Source organism: Takifugu flavidus, chromosome 8 (genome assembly GCF_003711565.1).
Source record: "Takifugu flavidus isolate HTHZ2018 chromosome 8, ASM371156v2, whole genome shotgun sequence".
NCBI lineage: Eukaryota > Metazoa > Chordata > Actinopteri > Tetraodontiformes > Tetraodontidae > Takifugu > Takifugu flavidus.
In genome coordinates this window covers 5,604,729-5,627,670 of record NC_079527.1, presented here as the reverse complement: position 1 = coordinate 5,627,670, position 22,942 = coordinate 5,604,729, and the positions used below count along the sequence as shown (strand labels likewise).

The 22,942-nt window shown below is 43.5% G+C and overlaps 1 protein-coding gene across 1 annotated transcript; it reads left to right on the top strand.

Moving 5' to 3' along the window:
- The first annotated feature begins 1,301 nt into the window (after positions 1-1,301).
- Positions 1,302-21,750, top strand: gnas (GNAS complex locus). Its single transcript, XM_057041868.1, has 13 exons — positions 1,302-3,002; positions 6,681-6,753; positions 11,048-11,102; positions 11,406-11,525; positions 14,443-14,540; positions 17,018-17,072; positions 17,241-17,314; positions 17,425-17,483; positions 17,569-17,689; positions 18,293-18,423; positions 18,748-18,815; positions 19,342-19,496; positions 19,581-21,750. Exons 1-12 carry the CDS (start codon positions 2,864-2,866, stop codon positions 19,486-19,488), a joined length of 1,140 nt encoding a protein of 379 aa, XP_056897848.1. The 5' UTR covers positions 1,302-2,863; the 3' UTR covers positions 19,489-19,496; positions 19,581-21,750.
- The last annotated feature ends 1,192 nt before the right edge of the window (positions 21,751-22,942 follow it).

The window sequence follows — 22,942 nt, the reverse complement described above, 5'->3', positions numbered from 1 at the left end:
CCGAAACATTTGGATGTCTCATGCCTGTCCATGTGTTTGTGTCTGTGTGTGCTCCTGAAAATCCTCCCGTTTATTGGGATCAAGCTGGAAGCTTTGGGATAGATGTAAATTTAGCAACTTCCATGACAATTGGAGCCCTTCTCACCACCTTTTCCAGCTTAACCTCAAGTTAATATATCATCGACGCCAGTCATGAGCAGTTTTGGTTCAGTTGAAATGTAGGTGAATCATGTGATCCAGACGGATAGAATACCCAAATAATCCTATATAGAAAGTTAAGCTGTAAATGCAGCTGTGGCCTTTGTGTTACCGTGGTCAGAGTTTGCAGTTGTTGACTTTTCATCATATCCGTGTGTCCAGAGTTAACAGACTACTGCCACCTATTGCTTCATCGGTCTTACAGCACAATAGCTGGTCAGGAACCTACATAGATTAGAGCCAACCTTAATAAAAGAGCAGTATCCATTCAACAGGCTTGATGTGTGAGGTGGAACAAATCCCGTTGGCCTAATTAATCCCATCATCTCTATATAAATCACTAAAGGCCGACAATTATATTGATGCTGGGCGTGAGAAGATAATGTAAAGGTCGCACCGAGATGCCCTGGTGAAGGTTTTTTATGGAGAATTCTTTGATGCCAGTTTATAGTTGGAAGCATACCTGTTTTTGCCATTTATTCCTCTTTCTACCATGTCCTGTCAGCCCAGCCGGTGGAGGCAGATGTCCACCCTCCAGGAGCCAAGTTCTGCCTCAGGTCTCCTAAAAGGACATTTTCCATGTCTGTGTGTCCAGGGTTTCACTTTGGACACAATTGAGAAGAAGGTTTGGATAAGATATCTTTAGATTGCTCTATCAATTAGATTTTTTTTTTTTTTTTTTGGGGGGGGGGTAGTATTATTATTGTATAAAATGTGCACTGACTTTATCTTTGGGATGTATTTTGGGGGCGGGGAAATGACTGATTTGTATGTATTTTTGGTGTTATTTTGTTCATTTAAACTGTTCGTCTGCCTGCAGTTCATAAATCCACCGCCCTGCTTCATGCGTGACCGCAGTGCTGGAGCGCTCACGCGGACTCCGCCGCATCTGTTGCCTTCTTTGTACCCACCCCAGCGGCTTTTACCCCCGGCGGCATCGGCCGGGGTGGTTTTGATGAACCTCCCCACCTTCCAAACACGGGACGTTTCTTTGAAGAAGGCGCCCTTTTCTCCGTGGAGCCGCGCGCCGCTGACGCCGCTCCGTGCCCGGCACCACGTGACCAGGCGAGGCGGCCTCTCCTCTCGCGCTCGCTCGCTCTTTCCTTCCCAGGGTTCAATGAGCGCCGCGTGGCCCCACCCCGTCTCTCTCCAGGGCTGTCTATCTCCTCAATGTAGGCTTCTATTCTCGGAGAGAGAGGCGAACGGAGAAAATAATAATAGCCAACAACAATAACAACAACAGAAAATAAGAAAGATCCTCGTCTTTCACCTTTCCACGACCAGCGTCCAGGAGGGGAGGCGGCCTTCGTGATGGGAACGTGCCGCTACAATAACACCGCGTCCGATTCTTTGGTGAATGTAAATGCACATGTTATCTGGAGCCTGTAGCCCGTTTACCCACTTCGGATTTTAGAGGAATATCTCTGTAGACGTGTGTTTGTGTAGGGACACACGTTTACAGGCCTTATGTAGGCTATAAAAACTGAGTCTGACAGCGGGGGTTGCTTTTTTTTTCACCTGCAACAAACGTGGATACACTTCGAGGGATTATCACGTCTTGGTCACGTTTTCTTTTCTCTAAATGCTGGCGTTTTCGCCATCGCCTCTTGGTAAAGGCTTCGCCGGAGCCTCGTCGGAGATTTTCTGCTCTAGAAAAAGTGTCGGTGCGCAGTTTTGGAGGTTCGCTGGTGATGTGAGGGGCTGATAACACGTTTGAGCAACAAAAGCGAGGGGCAGGGGAGAGAGAGAAGGCCCTTCGGAGGATAAAACACAACAAGGACCAGCCATCAAAAATAAGGACGGATCGGGGGGGATATTGGATCGTGTCGGAACACGGGGCGGCGAGAGATCCGCTGGAAAAGACAACCGCAGTGAGTTCGGAGCCGTTTTGGGCTGATTTGAATGGAAAGGAGACGGATGACGACGGAAGCGATGAAATGATCACACATGTAACTCGTTCGCCGTAAATATTATTTCCCTTCCACCGCTGCCGCTGTGGCCCCCCGACGAAGACAGCCGCCGGGGAGTCAGAGGAACAGATAAAGCGTGTACGTGACCACCTATGGAAATGTTTATCATGAAAGGAGACGCGCAAACCAGCCGCGCCACCGCACGGGCGAGGTTTTGGGCCACGCCGAGTTCGGCCCCTTCCAGCGGGCAGCAGTGAGACGCGAGACCCGGGCTTTTGGAGATGCAAATTAGGCTGTTCCGGCTGGCCCCGTTCGAGGCGAAACCCCGATTTTCGCGGCGTTAGAGGACGTCGTGGATTACAAATCGCCAGATTAGCACGGTGGACTGGGAGAAAAGGGCGAGGGAACCAAACAGAAACCAGACTGCATGTGAAGTAGGAAAAAGCCCGAGCAGGATTCAGGCGGCCTCGGTGTCGTCAGCAGCAGCAGCAGTATCCTGCCCTTTCTCTGGCAGCAAAATACGCGTTTGGACGCCTAATTTGCACGGTGCTGCTCCCCTGACACGGTCCCGAGCAGGCCTGGGACGCTACCTGGCGTGTGTGCGGCTGACATTGTAGCCAAGTGAGCCCACCAGGCGAGGGGCTCTGAGCTAGCACGGTGTATTTATCTCTCCCCCTACACACCCCCCTCCAGCTCCACTTCTTCCACCATCTCCTCCGACCCTGGACCCCCTTTTCCTTCTTTCTTGCGGGAAGATGGGGTGTTTGGGCAACAATAAGACTGAAGACCAGAGAAATGAGGAGAAGGCACAGAGAGAAGCTAACAAAAAGATAGAGAAGCAGCTCCAGAAAGACAAGCAGATCTACAGAGCGACCCACAGATTACTACTTTTAGGTGAGTTTTGTTTCTCCTTCAACCTGACCATACTTGCTCCTTTCCAGGTAGATCTGCAGGGAGATGTGGAGGCCCTGCTCTCCTCCCTGCATAACCTTCTGGGATGTTGTTTCGGGAAACATTGTCAACAGTGTGACTTTGCTGTTGCATAAGGCAAAAAAAAAAGAAAAAAGATTTGCAGCACTGTGTTGGATTTTCAATGTGGCGCTTCGAAATTGAGAGTCAACAGCTGTACCAGCAGCACAACACGCCGCGCCTGAAGATGGCATGGTACAGTGGCATAGAGTCAATAGTAAATTTGGTGGCTGCTCTAAGGGGTCATCATAGCATAAACACAATTTTTCTCAGAGCAGAAAAGCCACTCGCGTCCGCCAAACTGGTTTTATTGTATGTTTTTACACCGCTCCTGCATCTGTTTATAACAAGGTCCATTTAAGCCAAAGCAGATTGGACCTGCGCCGCCTGGCAATGGTTAACGCAGCATCCAGGTCGACCCGCCGTGGCTCTACTAACTAACTTTGCATTCACCGCGTTATTAAGGAGGAAACCGAGGCACCGTGCGATTCTTCATTGTGGAGCTCATCGTGCGTAAGGCTCAACATGTGGTTGTGTGTGCCAGGGAGCGAGCTGGAGGTGGGCTGGGTCTCTACATTACATAAGAGACAAATAAGAGTGTCTAACTTTTCTCTGCAGTGCCCTGCTCCGTACCCTTTCGGTATGTCCAGTTGCAGGCTCGCTCCGTGTAGAGCTTCGTGAGGAGCGAAAAAACCCCACGAGTAACCACAGATGCGGCAGCGAGCTTGCCCGTCGAACAATACACCTGTAGTTATGTTGAAGAGAAAATTGTGATTTTTATTTTTTATTTTTTTGGACAGCAGAAGAGCGGGGCCAAACACACGTGTCTGCCCTGAAGTCGTCTGCCTAGAATCTACGGATGTGTGTCAGAGACTTGTTGGGCTTTTGTACGTGTAATTGTAATTGATTTTATACATTAGAAGATGATCTTTAATTCTGAGCCAGAGATTTAAGTTTCCGAGCGGTGGATCTCATTCGTTTCTGATATTACGACGGTGATTTTTATGATCAACCAATAACTCGCCGGGAGAGTTTTCGTTGTTTCAGGGTGAAACGAGATGTTAGCAGCGCTGTCGGCTAATTAAGCCGCTTCCTGTCGCAGATTGTCCGGTCCATGTCTGCACTGTATGAAAGGGTGCGACAATCTGTTTATTTTTTTCCGGCATGAAATTTTCCAGAGCATCACATTTTAAAGGAATGGATAAAACCTCGGCAGCAAATCTAAGGCTGAAAGTTTAAACCCGTTTCATGATCAGCTGCCAGGTCTCACGGCAACGTAAGGAGGACTGCTTTAAATTTTGATTGATAACAAATCATTTCACTAGAATAAAGTGATCCCCAGCTCCATGACTAGAAAGGATGGACTTGAAACGTGACATGCTGTTAGTTCTAACAGGCTACATGTTGCAGTTGTAATATAAAACTGAAACCACAGACAAGTAACATTGACATTATGCAGGAACATTTACATATAAACAGGGAGGGAAGTGACGCTGACAGCCTCTTTGTCCTCGGAGGGCGTTGTGTTTTGATGCTTTATATATATATCTATGAATTTATGCATTGTGCTTATATACGTATTCATCTTGAATGAGTAAAGCACCACATGAGCAGATATTCTGATGTCAGATAATGTGCAATAAATTGTATTTTATTGGAATACAGAATGTTTCGGAAGCAAAATAAAAATCAGATTTAGTTTGATGTCACAAAATATCCCAGAATTCTAAATGGTGGCAGTTTTTAAATTCAGGAATAAAAACAAATTAGCAATTAAATGGCACCAAGGATGCTTGTTTGATTTATTTTAAATCATCTTAGGACTCGAAAACAATCACTTTATCTTTTAACCTTCTTAAACACTGTAAATCGACTGTCAGTGTTGTTGTATGAGTTTTTACTGTCAGTACTATAAATTCACTAATAATCCTGGGTTTCAGTTTACATCGAAAAGGAAAGAGACGCTATTCCTTTAACAACCGTCTAATCTTGCTTATTTTATTTCATCATTTTTATTATATTACAGGTTATAAGTGCATCACTTACTTGATGCCAGTATGTGTTGCGCTGACCAACTGTGTTTCATCCAAAAGATCCAGACCCCTGAACTTCAGAGCGCTTTTTATGTCTCTGAGACCTGAAATTCCTTTGATTCACGTTAGCCTGTCATCAAATCCTACTTTGAAGGTGAAATTAAAGAGACTGCCGTTCATTAACAACAAAATCTTTACAGCAAAGGCCTCGGAAAAAAGGAAAGCAGCAGCGGCACGGCGAAGCTAAGCACCAACCTGCTCAGTATTTGTATAGTGGTCCGTCATGCAGGTGTAGCTTTACAGAGCAGACAAGTTTCATTATTACAGCAGATGCTCGTGAACTATTCAGGGACCCCGAGCGTGTAACCGCCTAGCTAATAGTTCTAAATGCCCTGCAAGGTAAATAAGGAATTTGGTTTGTTCCCAACCAAATATAAGGGCGATTTCATGCTTTTCACTGGATATAAAGACATATTATCTGCTTAAAAGAAAGTATTTACATCAGGGTGGATGAACATGACGGCCTGTTGACTGGACTGTGGGGATGCAGCTAGTAGTTTGCCTCGAACTACTGTAAAGGTTGGCGTTTGTTGGGAGTGGCGGTGGTTATTGGACCAGAATCTGGTGGCTCCTGTTGGTTGACATCGCGTCCCGTGCAGATTCCGTAGCTATAATTAAGCAAGATCACAGGGATCGGCTGGTCACGATCTGAGAGGGAGAAGAAGAGTGGACGTACGCAAGAAAGTCAATGGCAAATTAAATGCCGCACATACGCAAGAGCGTTTAAGGAGGCGGGCTTGGACCCAGTCACATTTTATTTTCATCTGATCTGTGCAGTGGCACAAAAGCGCGGCTGTTTGGAGAGAAGACATGGAAGATCAACTGATCACCATTATTCAAGAGACGCCGGCTTTGTGTTACAATACAGAGAAAGATTGTCATTGGTTGGCTTTCCACTTTCTCCTTTATGAATGGACAGTTATTGTCTCTCACGCGGGCGCAGGACACACTGGCTACCCGGCTGTCGCTCTTACTCTGGGCAGTGTTCTGTGTTACATTTGCCATAGTCAGAATATGAGATGAGGGCCGCCACAGCAGGCGGTCTTTTCATTCATGCAAGTTTACATGTAGCGTTTATGAGCGGAGGCCCGTAAAAATGAGAAACTGGACAAAAGTCCTCTTGCAAGGACTGGCCTCATGAGAACTTTGTAGTCAGCCGGTGTCTTTTGGAAATCCCTAAACTTGCCTTTTATTGGACAGAAAAGGGGTTCAAATGTATTCTTGTGATGGGAATCGCAGTATCTAGTGGAATAATCAAGTTTATTATTTCAGCCATGACCATGTACGACTGTCCTTGCCTCTCAGTTTGCCAAATAAAGTCACACTCTTGCATGAAATTTGCTGCGAGTCCGTACATTTAAGTTTTATTTGTGTCTATGTTTATGTCTCAAAATGGCCAGTGGAGCTGCTGTGTGCACGCTCTAAAATGGTCTTTTAAATAAATATGTGTATCGCCTGATTGTCTGGCATGTGACAGATCCTTAATATTCCTTTGCCTTTTTCCTTCCAGGAGCCGGAGAGTCAGGAAAGAGCACCATAGTGAAACAGATGAGGATCCTGCATGTCAATGGCTTCAACGCAGAGTAAGCATTGTTACTGTCAGGGGCCAAACCCAGGAGTCGCTGAACATAAATACACATCAGAAATTCTCTAAATATATATGTAGCCTTTGTAAACCTGCTTCAAAAAGTTTGTTATGACTCGTTTTTTGGGGTTTTTTTTTTTTTTTTTTTAGAATCGATCTATATATTTTAAACGCGGTTCGCAAAGCAACCTGTGGCTGTAATACAGAACCGAGCGGGGCAGAAAACGAGAAGAAGAATCCGCTTGCCTGCTCTGGGTTTGAGAACATGAAAGCAAAGTGGGAACCCTTAAGAAACACAGTGATTTACACGCGCGGCAGGAGGGGTTCTTCAGCTTATCTAAGGACCACCAGCTTCTTGTCATCTCCATGCTAAGCATGTGCTGGTCAGAGCTTCAGGTTATGCTTCATTGTCTGGATTAATGTATGTAGCTGCTCACAGCTACCCTGTGATTAGTCACATAAATTTAGTTTGTTTTTTTTTGACAGTCCTAGTTTTTTACTTGTATGACTAGTATCTAGTGAAGTTGTCATATTAAGACGATAAACACCAGTTATGACTTGACAAGAACTGGTAAATAATTTGTCAATTCCTAATATGGAACCACTGCAAAATCTTGCAGAGTTTATATCCTAAAATATATATGCCCAGTCAGTGGTTCTGCTGAGGTTTAGCACTATCAGAAGATATTCTTGGATATTAAATCATTTGAACTTTGCAAACGGATATTTAGCATGTTTATTTAGGTGCAGGAAAGATGGATCCGGGGTGTTCGTGAGGACACGTGTGGAGACGAGGTGAAAACAGAGCGACTCAAAGTGGAGCACTGGCTAACGTGCACACAACAACAGGATAAAACAAGCTCAGACAGGATGCTTTTATGTTATTGTTGTCACGTAGATAAATGCTTGGTTGTTGTCACAGAAGGTTAAAAATGACCTCCTACCTCTTCTACGAGGACCGAGCGATCTAACCAGAATACCACCTTGATCCGAATGGGCTTTTCTGGGCTGACTTGTTCTATTTTTGCTCCCATTCTACTTACCTAGGCTCCAGTTGTTTCCAGGCGACTGTAGTTGAAGGCACACACTCGGCAACAGAGATGCAATGCTTTTGACCTTAATATCTGGAAGTTAGGAAGAACTTCCTGGGACACACTGAAATCAGTAAAAGCCAATCTCTGCGTTCCTAACTGCCTCCAAAGTGATCCCTTCCAAAACCAGCACTTTGGATAATATGGAGTGGCTTTGATCTGCATGGCATCCTGGGTAATCTGCACATTTGGGAAGGTGCCATTAATGCTGAACGATAAAACAGGTTTGGGAGCAGCATCTCTGTGAGCTGACTTCTTTTTCGGGCAGGACAATGCCAAACCACATTCTGCACACATTACAACAGCACGGCTGTGGTTAAAGAGTCTGGCTGCTAAACTGGTCTGTCTGCAGGCCGGAGTCGTCTCTCAGTCACTTGGCCCACTTGTAAGAGACGACAAAATAAACCCCCGAACGGTTGAGCAGGGGGAAAAAGGCACACATCAATGCGAAGTTCATGTAGCTTTGACCAGTCGGTTCCCCGAACGACGGCAGTTTTAGCGTCCCGTTGACCTCGCATTTCATTCAGCAGTCGATCGTCTACGAATGTGCACGTATGTTTGCGTGCATGTGTGTCTCAGCACTTTGGCATGTGTTGATCTGTTGGTTGTGATGGCGACGGAAGCCTCTTTGAAAGGTTAGACTAGAAAATCAGCACCCAGGGCAGAGGAGCGCATATGACCCAACTCGTGACACTCTGTGTGTGTTTTGGGGATGGCGGTCTGACAATGTCTCCCACTTCAAACCTTAAAGGGAGCTCTGGATTTGAGTCCATTCCTTGTTTTTGCCTTGCATCTGAAATCCCAGGTGCCTCTTTTGTTATCAACCCTGTTTTGCCCCTCCCAAAATGCTCAAAGATGATGTGTTTAGAGAGCCGTCATGTGATGTGTGGTCCATTGTTGGTCATTTTCATGGCAGGATTGTAAAAAGTCGTAATTTATTTTTCTGCGTCACTGTCGTTTCCTTATTTAAGTGATAAAAAGACCTTCAACCGATCTGTTTGTTTTTGTTATCATCCTTCGTCACAAAGCAAACAAATCATTTTTTTTCCCACAGTGACAGCAGGGGTCACTAAAACACAACCTTTGTGCCCGGACAAGCAAATTTGAACAACGGCGCACTGATATAAAATGAGTTACGGTTGTACAGTGTGCGTGCATGTAAAAATAGACACGCACGTTACGTTACATGCACGTTTTAATGCGTTCGAATATATGACGGGAACGTCGTCTCCTCCTCAACTCTAGGTGGCGATATGCATCTTTTCAGTGGGTTATTCCGGACCCCTTTCCGGTTGACCTATTACGTCACGTAATGACGTAACTGGAGCCGGGAAACAGTCAGGATGATGGACAATCGTACCTCTTTGTTCATCTCCTATGTCATATAGGAGTCATTGATCGTGCAGAGAGGCACAAAGCGCATTATCTGGGTGCCTGAGCCAGATAAGGAGAACTTTAGCTATTGAATGTTTTAGTAGTCACATATTCTACCGAAAATTTGTTTGGGTAATACCCCTAATTGGGTTAAAACATAGTTTTTGCTTTGTTAAAGAGCAATTATTAATACACAAGAAAAGAATGTCATTATTGTTCCTTCAAACTTAACATTTCCGCTTCCTCCTCCTTCGTTTGCGTGGGTGACGGCCGCGATGCGCCGCGTTAAAAGTAGTCCGTCTGAAATGCCGTGCGTTGAGCTTTACAGTTAAATAAACAATGACTCGAGGCAGAGAAAATTCCTCCGTTATTAATTTGTAATCAAGGTCCTCCAATCACTCGAGGAATCGTTTCACTCCTAGAGAACTCCAGCATTAGTAACATTTACATTCACTTCAGTCGTCCAGTTATAATCGGATTAAGGCAGATGTTTTTTGTTTTTTGTGCCATGTACAGTAAATGATGTGACTGTCGTGATCTTTTGCGTCCATGTTTAGAGTCGGTTCCGTTGGGATGTTTAATTTGTTCTGCAGACAGCCCGGTGGCTGGTTCACTGGGAGGAGAGACCGACGTGCTCGTGTGACTGAAGCTTTGTTCATCCATTGTCCTTCCTTTTCCGCCATCCATTTTTTAACCGTGTTTGTTAAGAACATTTCCACTATTTGCGGGAGCTCCTCACACTGAGGTGCTACGACATTTTTGCAATTGTATGTCACAGTGACTAAACTGCAGGCAAGACAATGATATCATGCTTCCCCCCTCACTGTTGATAGAAAATTCCATTAATGACATGAGAAATTTTCACTTGGCATACTTGCATGTACATATGGTGACTATATTTAGTATATTCCCTATCGGCACTTTGTCAACTTTAAAAGTCTCCTAGGAAGCAAATAAAACTGGTGGCCTATAGGAGTTTGGAGGTTGTTAATGGATTTATCAGCTGATACTAATCCGTTCTCCACAAATCTCATTCACACATGCAGCTTTCCCAGGCGCTGGTCCAGCATTTTCCCTCCAAGTGGTCATGTGTGACAGAGCTAACGAAGTGGGGGGGGGGGGGGTTAGCAAAGCAGCTAACCCCGCTTCACTACTGCTGATGCCTGGTGGTCGGGTACAGCAGACTTGTGTGAAGGTTTAATATTCATTTATTATTATTTGTAGCTCTGCCATCACATGAATTGGACTGATTTAGCAAAGCTAAAGATACGTCAAGATTGGGTCTATAAAAAGAGCGTAGAGAATAATGTGATATACGCTGTATTTAGAGTATTACGTGACCTAATAGTGTTATTTTGTATCGTTCAATCTTAAAGGAGGTAATATTCCCCATTTAAAAAAAAAAAGAAAAAAGAAATACTGGCAAGAAGCACAGACCCATCTCCCCCTTTGTCACTGACATAAAACTATTGTAAACACTCGGCTGTGTGCTGTTGTCCTGGCAGGCTCAAGGTGAAAGATAGGCTAACTGGCCATCTGGTTGCCTTTATTAGAAACATTCCTGTCACAGAGTGTCCAAATGTCTTGTACAAACAACTATCCTTTACAGAAGACATAATTTCTCTCCGATGCGTGCCAACGAAGGTCTGTTTACCCCTTTCCAATCAAAAGCATGCTGTAGCGTCCCGTGTCACCATAACACATGAACTACTTCCCTGAACTCCATCGTGGTGATTTCCAATCCTCTCATTTTAATACGAGCACGCTTGGCTTCTCCTGTACATACAGGTTTGTTATAGCTTTAAAATGTATTTCGCTGTCTTTCAGAGAGAAGAAGCAGAAAATCCAGGACATCAAAAATAATATCAAAGAGGCTATTGAGGTAAGTAGGGGTGTTTACCTCATCTTCTTCCTGTTAGTGAATGAAACACCATGATGTCTTTAAACTGGAATTAATGGACCGTATTGACCCAGTGGTCAATTTGGCCTGATATCACACACGGCATAGTTGGTTCAAATGCTAATTAAGTACAATGACACTTTTTAAAAGGACATTTATTTGTTTTTGTCATCTGTATTCTAGCATTGGTCATGTATTGTAGCCATACTAGACTGTGAGTGGTCTGACAAATAGAAAACAGTTCCAGTATTTTTATGTCACCTTCTTCTTCTGTGTACGTGACAGACCATAGTACTGGCTATGAGCACGCTGACACCACCAGTGCAGTTGGCTTGTCCAGACAACAGGCACCGGATCGAATACATCCTCAGCCTTGTCAGCCAGAAGGACTTTGAGTTTCCATCCGTGAGTATTAGGAGATTGGACACACTTTCCTCATTCTAATCTCTATTAGGTGAACTAAACTTGTGGCATCCTCTGCAAACAATTTAACAAACCCCACGCTGTCAAAATACAGTTTTAGTACAGACACATGCATATACATTTGTTTTAATTGAGCTGCCTTTCTACTCAGCCGAAGGGTTTCGGGCAGTGTAGTGCACTGCCGTGCACCTTCCATTTTACATTGTTTCTCAGCGGATGGATGGATGGATGGATGGATGGATGGATGGATGGATGGATGGATGGATGGATGGAGCTCTCAGCTATGCAAGTACCTTGGCATCGAATAGTGAAATACCCCTTTTTTTGTTAGAAAAAATGCACTGTTAGAATATTGAATATTAGAAGGGTGTTCTAATATTCCCCCCTTTTTGGTTGTGTTGCTGGAATTCCTGACTTTTGTTGGTCAGGATCAGGCTTTCTGTCCCACTGCTCTGCATTAAATTATAAATCGTTGATCCATCTAAAAGAGGCTTAACCCTTGTGTGAAAAATGATAAAATTAATTTATTAATAAAGGGTTAAACAGAAGCTGTTAATGCACACGATTTCCCCCAGTTGAAGGACCGCTAACATGCGTCTTGTACCCACACTCTCTTTGGGTTTCTCAAGTTGCAATCGTGTCTTGTCCCACATAGACCCTGTTAGATTTTGGGTTTGGGACAATTTATATGAAACAAAAAAAGGTTGTTTTCCCTTCCTGTTTTGATCATGCTTAACTGTTAATGTGAGGTAGTTTGAACATACTGAGGGGTTCTAATGACTCTGTGTGTGTGTGTGTGTGTGTGTGTGTGTGTGTGTGGTGTGTGTGTGTGTGTGTGTGTGTGTGTGTGTGTGTGTGTGTGTAGCTGAATATTCTCAGTGGGAAATTCCCATTAACTAATTCTCCCAGCCAAGAGGGAGTGAGGGATCTTATTGTTTATCCACAGCCACCTGGGGGTTCAGGCCTAATTCAATTTGCAGTTCACTCAGTTTCACATGTTCACACTGTTCTTCTCCTCTTTCTGTCCTTCCTCCCCTCTCCTGCCCCCCCCCCCCTCCTTCTTTACCCAGCTAGCCTTCCTCAGGAGGGCCCCCCATATAAGTCTGGGTTCTGCTCAGGGTTTCTTCCTGTTACGATGTTTTTTTCTGCCACTGTTGCTTGTTGTGGAATCAGGTTCACGTCTTAAAAACAACCAGAATTTATATCAATACAAGTTAAAATAGATATCAATAAAAGCAGGACTGGAAATTTTAGTGATGGAATAAATTTCATTTCAATACTGCTATGTTTAATCATTAATGATGAGTTTATTTCTCCGTTAAATTGAACTTCAGCTACACCACGCAACGATAATCCATGATGTAGAAATTGAGATTAACGGCAACAGCGCTGAGAGCAGCGCGATTTTTGTTCATTTCAGACCAGGACGTACGTGTTTTACTGAGATTTATGTGTAGGATTAAAGTGTTTCTAACGGTACAGCTTGATGTTAACTGTCTGTCAGAGTCGGGCTCGCACCTTCAGCACTTTTTGAGAGAGAGACTTCGCAATGAGAATTAGTCACTTTGATTGATTCTTCTTACCGAGAGAGAAGAAAGCAAGAAGTTACAGGAAATGGAAAAGTAAAGCTTATATTTATTTGTTTCATTTTGACCGACTCGTGAGCACCCTGCTCTTTCACCGTCAGTGTGGGGCTGTGAAAACATGCAAGGTGATGGGATTTTGTAAGGTGCACGGTGCACAGAGCCCTGCTGAAGGGGAACTCAGGGTTAAAAACTTAAATACACTGGGAGAAAAAAAATCATACTGAATCACTAGAACAAAAGCAAACACAGTTATTAATGGATAAATCTGCTAACATTAGCAAAAGCAAACACAGTTATTAATGGATAAATCTGCTAACATTAGCAAAAGCAAACACAGCTTTGCATTATAAAAGTATAAAGATTGGTTGAGAGGATGGCGTCTGTTTGGTCAACACACAAAAAAAGCACCTTCTGCAAGATTAGTTTTATTGTTTTTAGGCATAATCAAACTCAGCGTTTTCTCATATCTGGGTGTTTCCTCCAACATTGCATGATAGAACATTTGGCACTGCCTCTGTTGAATTCTGTTTGTGACAGAATTATGGCCTTTCTGAGGTAAATTGGGTGTGTTATTGAAATAAGTATTTGAAGATTTAATCAGTTCTTATCATTAATTATTCAGAGTAAAACTTATGAGAAAAGCTGAATTCTGAAAATAAATTGGATCCACATGAAAGGGAATGAGATTTACATTTTGAAATGACTCCTATGTGGAGATGCTGCAGATGCCAAGAGTTCAGTGACTGGCTGTAATTTAAGTACAAATACCCTCTTATTTGTGTGACACATTGCATAAGATGTGTGCATTGTTTGTTATTGTTACCAGCTCCTGTGCACTGCAGGTAGCTATGGAGAACAGCAGCGGAGCAGGGGGTGGAATAATACTAAGAGAACTGTGTCCGAGCTCCACTATTTACCTTTACAGACGTGTACACGGGCATTGCCCAGGCACAACATACACTGCGTTTGGTGTCAACAAAGACGCCGGGCTCCCAGTGGCCGCAGATACACCAGATCGCTGCTTCTTTACTCCCTCTGCCATAACTCATGCCTGACGTGTGATGCACAGTGAAAAATACAGACTGTGGATCATCTTCAAGGGCTCTAAATGTTGCACAGTATGGCGTTAAATGTTGGCAGCTGCAGCCGAGTATTGTAACTTGATCTTAAATAAGTTTTCGACCAGCACGTCGCATCTCATCCCAGCCAGCAGGCGTAGAGATTCATAGCAGATCTTATGTTCCGCTTCAATCAATGTTGTGTCATTGGGATGGTAAATTGTCTTCACTTCTTCTATGTCCATTCCCCCTCAGGAGTTTTACGAAAACGTAAAGACGCTGTGGCAGGACGAAGGGGTCAGAGCGTGCTACGAGAGATCCAACGAGTACCAGCTTATCGACTGTGCACAATAGTAAGTAACCGCATGCAAATCACGGCGACGCCCCGTTAAACATGTTTAAACGCACTAGTGGAATCAGCTGGGAGGTTCTTTTCATATTTACATTTTCATACTGTATATGACAGCATGTGTGGACACACAGGGTGTTTACATGATAGTTTCAGAAACAAATAACTCCCTCAATCCAAACGTATCTGGACAAATGAAGTGCAGGTAGACAAGTGGGTCCGACTGATATCTGCGCTCTCCTCAACCGACTAAGAGACTGAGATTGGAGAGCGTGCATGTACGCGCCTTAATTGAAACTAAGCTACAAAAATACATGTGTGCATGCTCCGCATACTGTACCTTTGAACCCAGTACCAAAACATCCAAAAAGCCGGTCGGGACCACAAGGGGGAGCTTGCATGCGTCTTATCTGCACAACAAGTAACGTGTACTTTACGTACACGTTGAACAAAGCTGTACGATTGCTGACTCAGCTGTATTAGCCCGCTATTTGACAGGTGTGTCAGGGATTCGACTTTCTCTGTCGCACGTAGACTCAGACAAGGACTGAATTCCAACAGGATGTCCAATTCTCAAAGCTCGTGCATGTAAAAGTACTGTGTTCTGAGTTTAAAATGGCGACTGTTGCTTGAGCCTCACTGTCGACCGGGTCAGGGGTCAATGTGCCAACACCCGTCACTGTTCGATGACCAACAGTCAAAGCTTCAGTATGTTTCTGCACTGTTACATGTCTTCAAGTAGTCGACTTTTTACCAGCAGGGAAGTTGTATGTGGATCAAATTACACTTTTACTGAATGTGTTAAAGAGGCTAAAGAGTTCCTCTGTCCTATTGACATTTTACGTATATTATGCATTGCCCAACTAATATTTGGTCCAAACTGATTTGCATTAGGATTTCACATTATTTTACCTGTGGCAGCCTGGAAAAGAAACATATATTCAAATCCAGTGTGCCTGTTTGTAACACTGCTACAGCCACACTGGGGTCCTGCTTCTCAGCCTTTGGACTTTGTCTCAGATGCCTGTTGCATTGCTGCCTTGCTCCAAGGACGGCTCTCAACTGTTGAGGCACTATGGGATGTCACCGTAGAGCAGCACCTCTGACGCCGCTATGCAGTGTATAATATTCTACACCGTCCACCTTTCTGTGAGACCTGTTCTGACCCGCAAACATTGCCGTGTACTTCCCCAAACATTAACCACTTCAGGGAGGACATTATTTAAACTGCTAAGGTTTAAGTGTCAGGCCGCCATTTTTAACAGCCTTAAAAAAGAAGCCAGAAAGGTGAAGTTGTTTCTCATATAGCAGCAGCAGCAGCTTTTCCAGGCTTTGGGAGAAAACATGGCCGAGGCTGAGTCATCCTCAGATCAGAGGATGTGTCAAGGAAACGAAGGGGTGGTTTCTGAAGACGCGGCGCCGCTGCTTGTGTGCACGCCACCAGCCTCTATCTTATGTGGCAGCTTTCTGGCTAGAAAACTATACTTAATGCTATGTGTCTTGAATTGGGCCCTGAATGATAAATCTGTGTTCCAGCAGTTATCCCAGAGAGGAAGTCCCCCCCTCGATTTCCCCCCTTTGACTAAGGTGGTGCAGTCCGGTCTTTTTGTTCCACTCCTCTTTATGCTTACCCATCCAAAACAGGAACACAGACTCATCCTGCACTTACTTTAATTTCTCCCGTCTTCCTTTTTTTTTAAATCTCCATCTGTCTGTCTGTCTGCCTGGAGCGACTCCAGCCACACTAGATTGGGAGCTGATAGACTATTAATAGTGCCTGTGGTTATGTATCCATGGTAACCCTGCTGAAAGCCAGGGCGCCAGGGAGCTATTTTTGAAATCTGCTCTGTAATGTCAGACAGACGCCACGACACTTTCCTTCCCTGCATTTCCCCTTCTCATATTTATCCTCCTCTCCCAGTTTTATCCTCTTTCACCTTCTGTTCCAGATACCTCCCCTTCATTTTTCCTTTATTTGCTATGTTTCTTTTTCAGGAATACACAGATTTTGAAACTCTGAATAGCTGTAAATATCATCACCTCGTGTCCGTCTGCAGTATGAGCGGATGCATCAGCGCTAGTTTGAGCAGGTTTAAAAAAGGTTTGCTGTGATTTCTTGAGTAATCACATGCGAGAAGTCAAGCTCAAAGACTAGGTCATTGGAATGTTTTGGTCATCTCTGCGGTTTTAACTGTTGTCAGACATGTTTCTGCTGACCAACGTGGACGCTGACGATTGTGAAAGCCGTCATCTACCCTGTAACTAGATCCAATACCTGTGCATTTACCTTCAGTCCCTCGTGTGCTGTAACAGCTGGTCCTAGTTCAGCCTTTTCATGTAACCTTTCAGGTGTTGCTACAGTAAAGTACAGTTCATCTTCATGCTGCTTCTGAGTTGATGTGGTCAGCATCTGTTTGATTGTAGATCTATCTTTGATGTTATATTTTGCCACCATAACCCCTCTGCGTTTTCTCTCCTCAGTTTTCTAGACAAGATTGACATCGTCAAACAGAGTGACTACACTCCAACCGACCAGGTGGGTGAACGCCTGCCGCCTTTTATGGCGTTGTATCAGGGATGATTTTGGAAAAATTGAGTTTAACAAGTCTTAATTGGCCCTTAATTAGAGTAGTTGCCTTGGTAAGCGTATTTGTGGTCCGTCTGCATCACTTTTCTGACCTCTTCTGTCTTTTTTCCTCACTAGGATTTGCTGCGTTGCAGAGTACTAACTTCAGGAATCTTTGAAACAAGATTCCAAGTGGATAAAGTCAATTTCCAGTGAGTAAAAACAATGTTAGCAAATGTCATTGAAGAAACTATTTTATTGCTGTCGATCATATCATCGTTTCCACCCATTGACGGTAATTTTTCCTGTTGTCATCTGACAGTATGTTCGATGTCGGCGGTCAAAGAGACGAGCGTCGGAAATGGATCCAGTGCTTTAACGGTAGCTTTGGTTTCTGTCCTTTTTCCACCTGCTGTAAATTTTCCTGACTGTCTGATTCATGGATGTGACTCTCGCACACACACAGATGTAACAGCCATCATCTTCGTGGTGGCCAGTAGCAGCTACAACATGGTGATCCGGGAGGACAATCAGACCAACCGTTTACAGGAGGCCCTCAATCTTTTCAAGAACATCTGGAACAACAGGTGAACGTGCGCTGATTCCTTTTAGCTCAGGTCTGAGGATCAGTTAATGGTCGACTGCAATCATTCCAAAGTAAGATGTATTTGTACTCATAACGTGGGGATGCATTTTCATCCTTCAAGCAGATACAATATCTTCTTAGCTGTGAGGACAAAGGAGTTCACCTGTGGCCCTCGTTTAACTTCAAGTTAGCATATAGCGATTGGATGTTTTTACTGGTGGGAGGAGTTTCCCACTATTCAAAGCTCACACACGGAGGCCTTATTCAGGGATGCTTGCATAAAATTACTGTAGTTATGGGCTGTGTTAGAAATATTTAATTCCCAGACGTGTTGTACGGGTAGTAGAATATTATAGGATGCTGTTTTTACCTCCCTCTCATAAGTCATCGTGTCCACATCATCATTGCACGTTTACATGTGGCAGAACACTGAGGTTACACTAGACAGCATTGATGTCTGCATTGGGTTTTTTTTTTACTTACAGCTAATCTGGAAAGGGGGTCGTAGATGCTGGGGGGGTGGAGGCGAGCCCTTAATACCGCCATGATGGCAGTTTTGTAGTCTACCGTATGATGTTAATTTATTGTATTTTCTTCATTTCAGGTGGCTGCGGACCATTTCTGTCATCTTGTTCCTAAATAAGCAAGACCTGCTAGCAGACAAGGTGCTGGCAGGCAAATCCAAAATTGAGGAATACTTTCCTGAATTTGCTCGCTACACCACACCTGATGATGGTCAGTGCTCCATTTAAGTATATCAGTTTACTTACCAAATATAACTTTGTACAGTAGAGCAAAATGATTGCGTTTCAATGTGCTTCCAAAGGAACCACATCTTCATTTAATGCACCTGACGGGGCACCTACTGATATTGGCCACAAGAAGGCACCATTGATCGACACCTTCGTGATTCATGTGCATCTAGGATAGCGTGCATTGAAACGTGATTGATGGAATGTGATGATTATTCACCACCAGAGAATCTTTTTCAGAGTGTGTGTGTGTGTGTGCATTGAAATAACTTTGGTGTCACTCACTTTCCCGTTCTTTTTCTTCCAGCAACACCAGAACCTGGAGAAGATCCTCGTGTTACCAGGGCAAAGTACTTCATAAGAGATGAATTTTTGGTAAGGCACTTTTTGCATTAAACATGTATTGCACAGATCCCGAAAAACTATATTTATTAATGGTAAAAATATAATCTGTTGTGTTGTTGCTTGTCTTGGGTGTGGTTGATTCATTAGCACCATCTAGTGGAGACTTTTGGTGTTGTTCGAGAGCGACCCCATCGATACTTTAAACTTATTTTTACACTTGCTTGCTAATATCCACAATTCATACCTCCTTTTTACTAATGTATAGTTTTTTTTTTAAGCTAAGAACTGGGGATTTACTCTTTTTCTATAATCCTTTGTCTTTTATATTTACAGTGTGATGTAATATGATGCTGGTGCTAGAACAAAAACAAAACATTACTCTAGTAAAATTCTTGTTATTTATCATTAAAAAGCAATGGTTTTGTAATCATTAATAGTTCCCTGCGTTACAGTTGTCGCACCCTAATTGTTTTTCTCTGCTTCCAGATTTATTGCCTTCTTTAAAAATGTCCAGATTTGGTTAAACATCTTATGTTCCGTTCTTTTGTAACTACAGAGGATCAGTACAGCCAGTGGCGATGGGAGACACTACTGTTACCCCCACTTCACCTGCGCCGTGGACACAGAGAACATCCGACGCGTCTTCAACGACTGTCGTGACATCATCCAGCGGATGCACCTGCGGCAGTACGAGCTGTTGTGATGAGAGAAGTATGACCTTTGGCCAAAAAAACACTTTGGACTAAGAAAGACCTTGAACCCTGAACCTGAGTCTCTGACTGCCCTCTTCCACAGAAGCGTGTGAAGGATCGGGAGCCAAAAACGCTCTCACACGTAAACACACCTTGAACCCAGAACTTGGCCTAATGCAAACTTCCTACCTGCAGTAGACGGAGCTATATTGATGGAAGGGCTTGAGGGGATAACGCATAAACATTCTTATCTCTACTTTCAGCCATATTCCCAGCTATTCACCTTTTGAAATCGTATATCGCCCCTGTACACATTACCCTCACCTTGCTAGGAACCTTAAGTCGCCCAGTCTGGACTGGTTTTTTCTTTCTGCAGTGAGCAGGTTTTGTTGGGAATGAGCGAAAGAACTCGTGGGCTACTCTGTCAGCACGACTTGGAAAGAGAGAACTGCAAAAGAAGAATAAATGTGTCAGATCAACAGAACTTTATCTGAAATTAAAATAAAACACAAGCACTGTGCTCAGGACTTGACTCAAACTGTGTCCACCGACCCTTCCTAACACTCACCGCCAATGCAACTGCAAGATCTGCTTGCACACAGAAAACGTATCACATCTGCTTCTTACTGGACTGCACCAACCCGGGCGGATCTGGGAGACGCGGCGATCTCGAGGACGAGCGGCAGACTGGCAGAGGCGTCGGCACGTTGCCGAGGAGCAGCGGACGAACTTGGACGAAACGGACCAGGACGGGCTGAAGGACAAAACTTAAGGACAGAGCTGACTGCAATGTGAATTTCTCTGGATTCTTCTGACAGGGACAGTGATGACGGCGGCCCCTCGGCGTCTCCACTCAGCTGTCTGCCACCTGACTTTGCCTTGTTGACAGTGGAGCAAAACATGAGGAACACGTAGAGTTTTAAACAACAAAAAAAAAAAGCCAACTTTTATCGAACTCAATAAGCGGAGGGTGAAGAGCTTCCTCCAACAGTACAGTACATATAAGTTAAAGAGAATCCATCTTGTCATGATTGACCCTGTTGAATTGTCTCCACAGCTGTTTTGTCTGTGTGGACGTTTTTTGTGCCATTGTGCCCTCTGCTCTTTATTTTCCTCATTCTTTACTCTCATTGTAATCTCATCTTTTTTTTCTACTGCTGTCTTTTCCCCTCACCATATATCCCACTCTCCATCTTCCATTCCTCCCCCTCTAGACCCATTTACGTTTCCACTCCTCCTCCAACCACACTATCTTCCCGGTAGTGTCTTTTTCTGTTTTAAAATAAAAGTATAATCCTGGAATATTAAAAAAAACAAAGATGACAGTAGGTGTGACGCGGTTTGTTTGGTTTTTTTTTTTTTTTTTTTAAATCATGTGGTCAAACAGCCTTCCTCCACCTCTTCTTCCATTATTATACCTTCCCTCAATCTCTCTCTCCTTTGTATGTCTGTCTTTACTTTACTCCCCAACTATTATTCTTGTACAGACTGTAAAATGTATTATTTTGTACAACTTTATCAAAAAATAACTTTTAGAAGATCCCTGTGCCTTTATCACGACTGTACGTGTTTAATGAGCTAAAGTGGGTGTCATACTGCGCTGTATAGCTTGGCCAATCCCCTCCCAACTCCCTGCCTTCCTCACCAGTCGCCTATTCTCTCTCTTTCTCTCTCTCTATCTCCCTCTCTCTTTCTATCTCTCGGAATGGAGGACAACCATTCGTAGCTTTTCTATTTTTTTTGTTTTCTCCTCCCATTTTCTCTTTATGATTTAAATGTCTATTTTTGGATCCATATACCCCCAAAATTATAAATATATGAAATGTATATGGGTTTTAAAAAAAAAAGTATTTTATTAGAATCAAATGAACCTTTACAAATTGTACACTTGACAGTGTGCTTATTGCTATAACTTAAATCCTTTCAACTGATGTTGTGTTCAGGTTTCTTTTGTTTCTTCTGTTGACATCTACAAAGGACATTTTGAAGGGTTGAAGAGACGATAGATGCAAAACATTGCTTGTTTCCACACAGATCGTATTCTTTTGCAAAAAAAAAGACCAAAAAAGGACAAAAAAAGAATTTCAGTTTATTTTCTGATGGAGGGGGGGTCCTCCTTCCTTGCCTTGCACAGCAGAGTCAGCCTGTACAGTATTAGCATCTCTCATTTCAGTGCCCTAATCTTCATTTAATGTGTACATCAAATTATGGGTCTCTACTTTCTGAACAGAAGCTCTAAGAAATAAAGGTTTTTTTTGGTGCAGATAGCAAAAGGTCTGTCATTGCACATATAAACACACGAGAGTGACACTACTATCATCAAATGTTGCTGCGTCTGTAAGTCCATGTTTCTGTGTTTCTGCTGGGGTGGGTTCCCCTCCAGCTAAGATAATAACCTACCTAGATAATAATCTTACCTATTTGACCATGAAGTCTGCAGAGTTTCAGAGATGGCCACAAGGAAGGTTCAGGTTAAAGGGCTTCCTCCTAAGGTGTAATCGCACATTTACTCAATCCAGCCATGGAACATATTTCTGGAGCCTGTTTTTATTTATTTTATAGGCGCTTCCAGGAAATGTGATAATTATAAGTGAATCATACAGGGACTAAGCATTACGTAGACCAGAATAAACTGAAGACCTGGAATAGTTAATTGACAACCTCTTAAGGACTACACAATTAGTGAATTCCCTGCCTCGAAATATTTTTATGACATTTTTAAAATATGCATAGTATGATAATAATGCATTAGGACAGCATTCATCAGAGGTTGTTTAGAGAAACTGCGTGTGTGTGTTTGTGTTGGGGGGGTCATAATTTTCTCAATTACAAAGAAGCCATCGATGTAGTCAGAACAGACGCACTCCGTACCGCACATGCGCAGAACTCCACTGAGTCCACTCCCAGGGCTATGGCGGTTCTGCGCATGCGCGCAGCCAGAGTGACCTCACAATACGCAACACAAAAACAAATGTTCTTTTATACACTTGAACATAGGATGATTTTGTGGGTTTCTGTCACATTTATTGGGGACCCGTTAGCCTTTGTTGTTGAAATTAATCGCGTTTTTTCGATACGTAAACTATGAAATGATTGAATTGACGTCGGGGTTATGACACCTGCAATGTGACAGTTAATGAATAAGGATTCATCATTGGTAATAATGTTTTAACTTGATTTGTACAGCACCCGTCATCGAAGAAATGCTGTTCGCATTGCTTTACATCAAAGGCTTAGGTTCTAGATTAGGGACTACGATTCCGGTTGGAGAATGAAGTTGCTTCTGGAGAAAGTTTCGATGATTCTGACTGGATTTTATGCTTTGTTCCCAAATTGAGATTTGATAGGAAGGTTATAGAGGTGTCGAATTTATAGTTGCTAAGGCTACGTGCATGCCAGGGAGCTTTTGATTCCCAAGCTTTGACTCAAAGCAACATATTACAATTCTTAGTCTGTATCGCAGCT

Bases quoted from the DNA above. Each gene is read 5' to 3' on its own strand.
- gnas (XM_057041868.1), top strand. From the start codon at position 2,864: ATGGGGTGTTTGGGCAACAATAAGACTGAAGACCAGAGAAATGAGGAG. The intron at 11,526-14,442 runs GTGAGTATTAGG...ATTCCCCCTCAG, and splicing joins AGGACTTTGAGTTTCCATCC to GAGTTTTACGAAAACGTAAA. The intron at 17,315-17,424 runs GTGAGTAAAAAC...GTCATCTGACAG, and splicing joins GTGGATAAAGTCAATTTCCA to TATGTTCGATGTCGGCGGTC.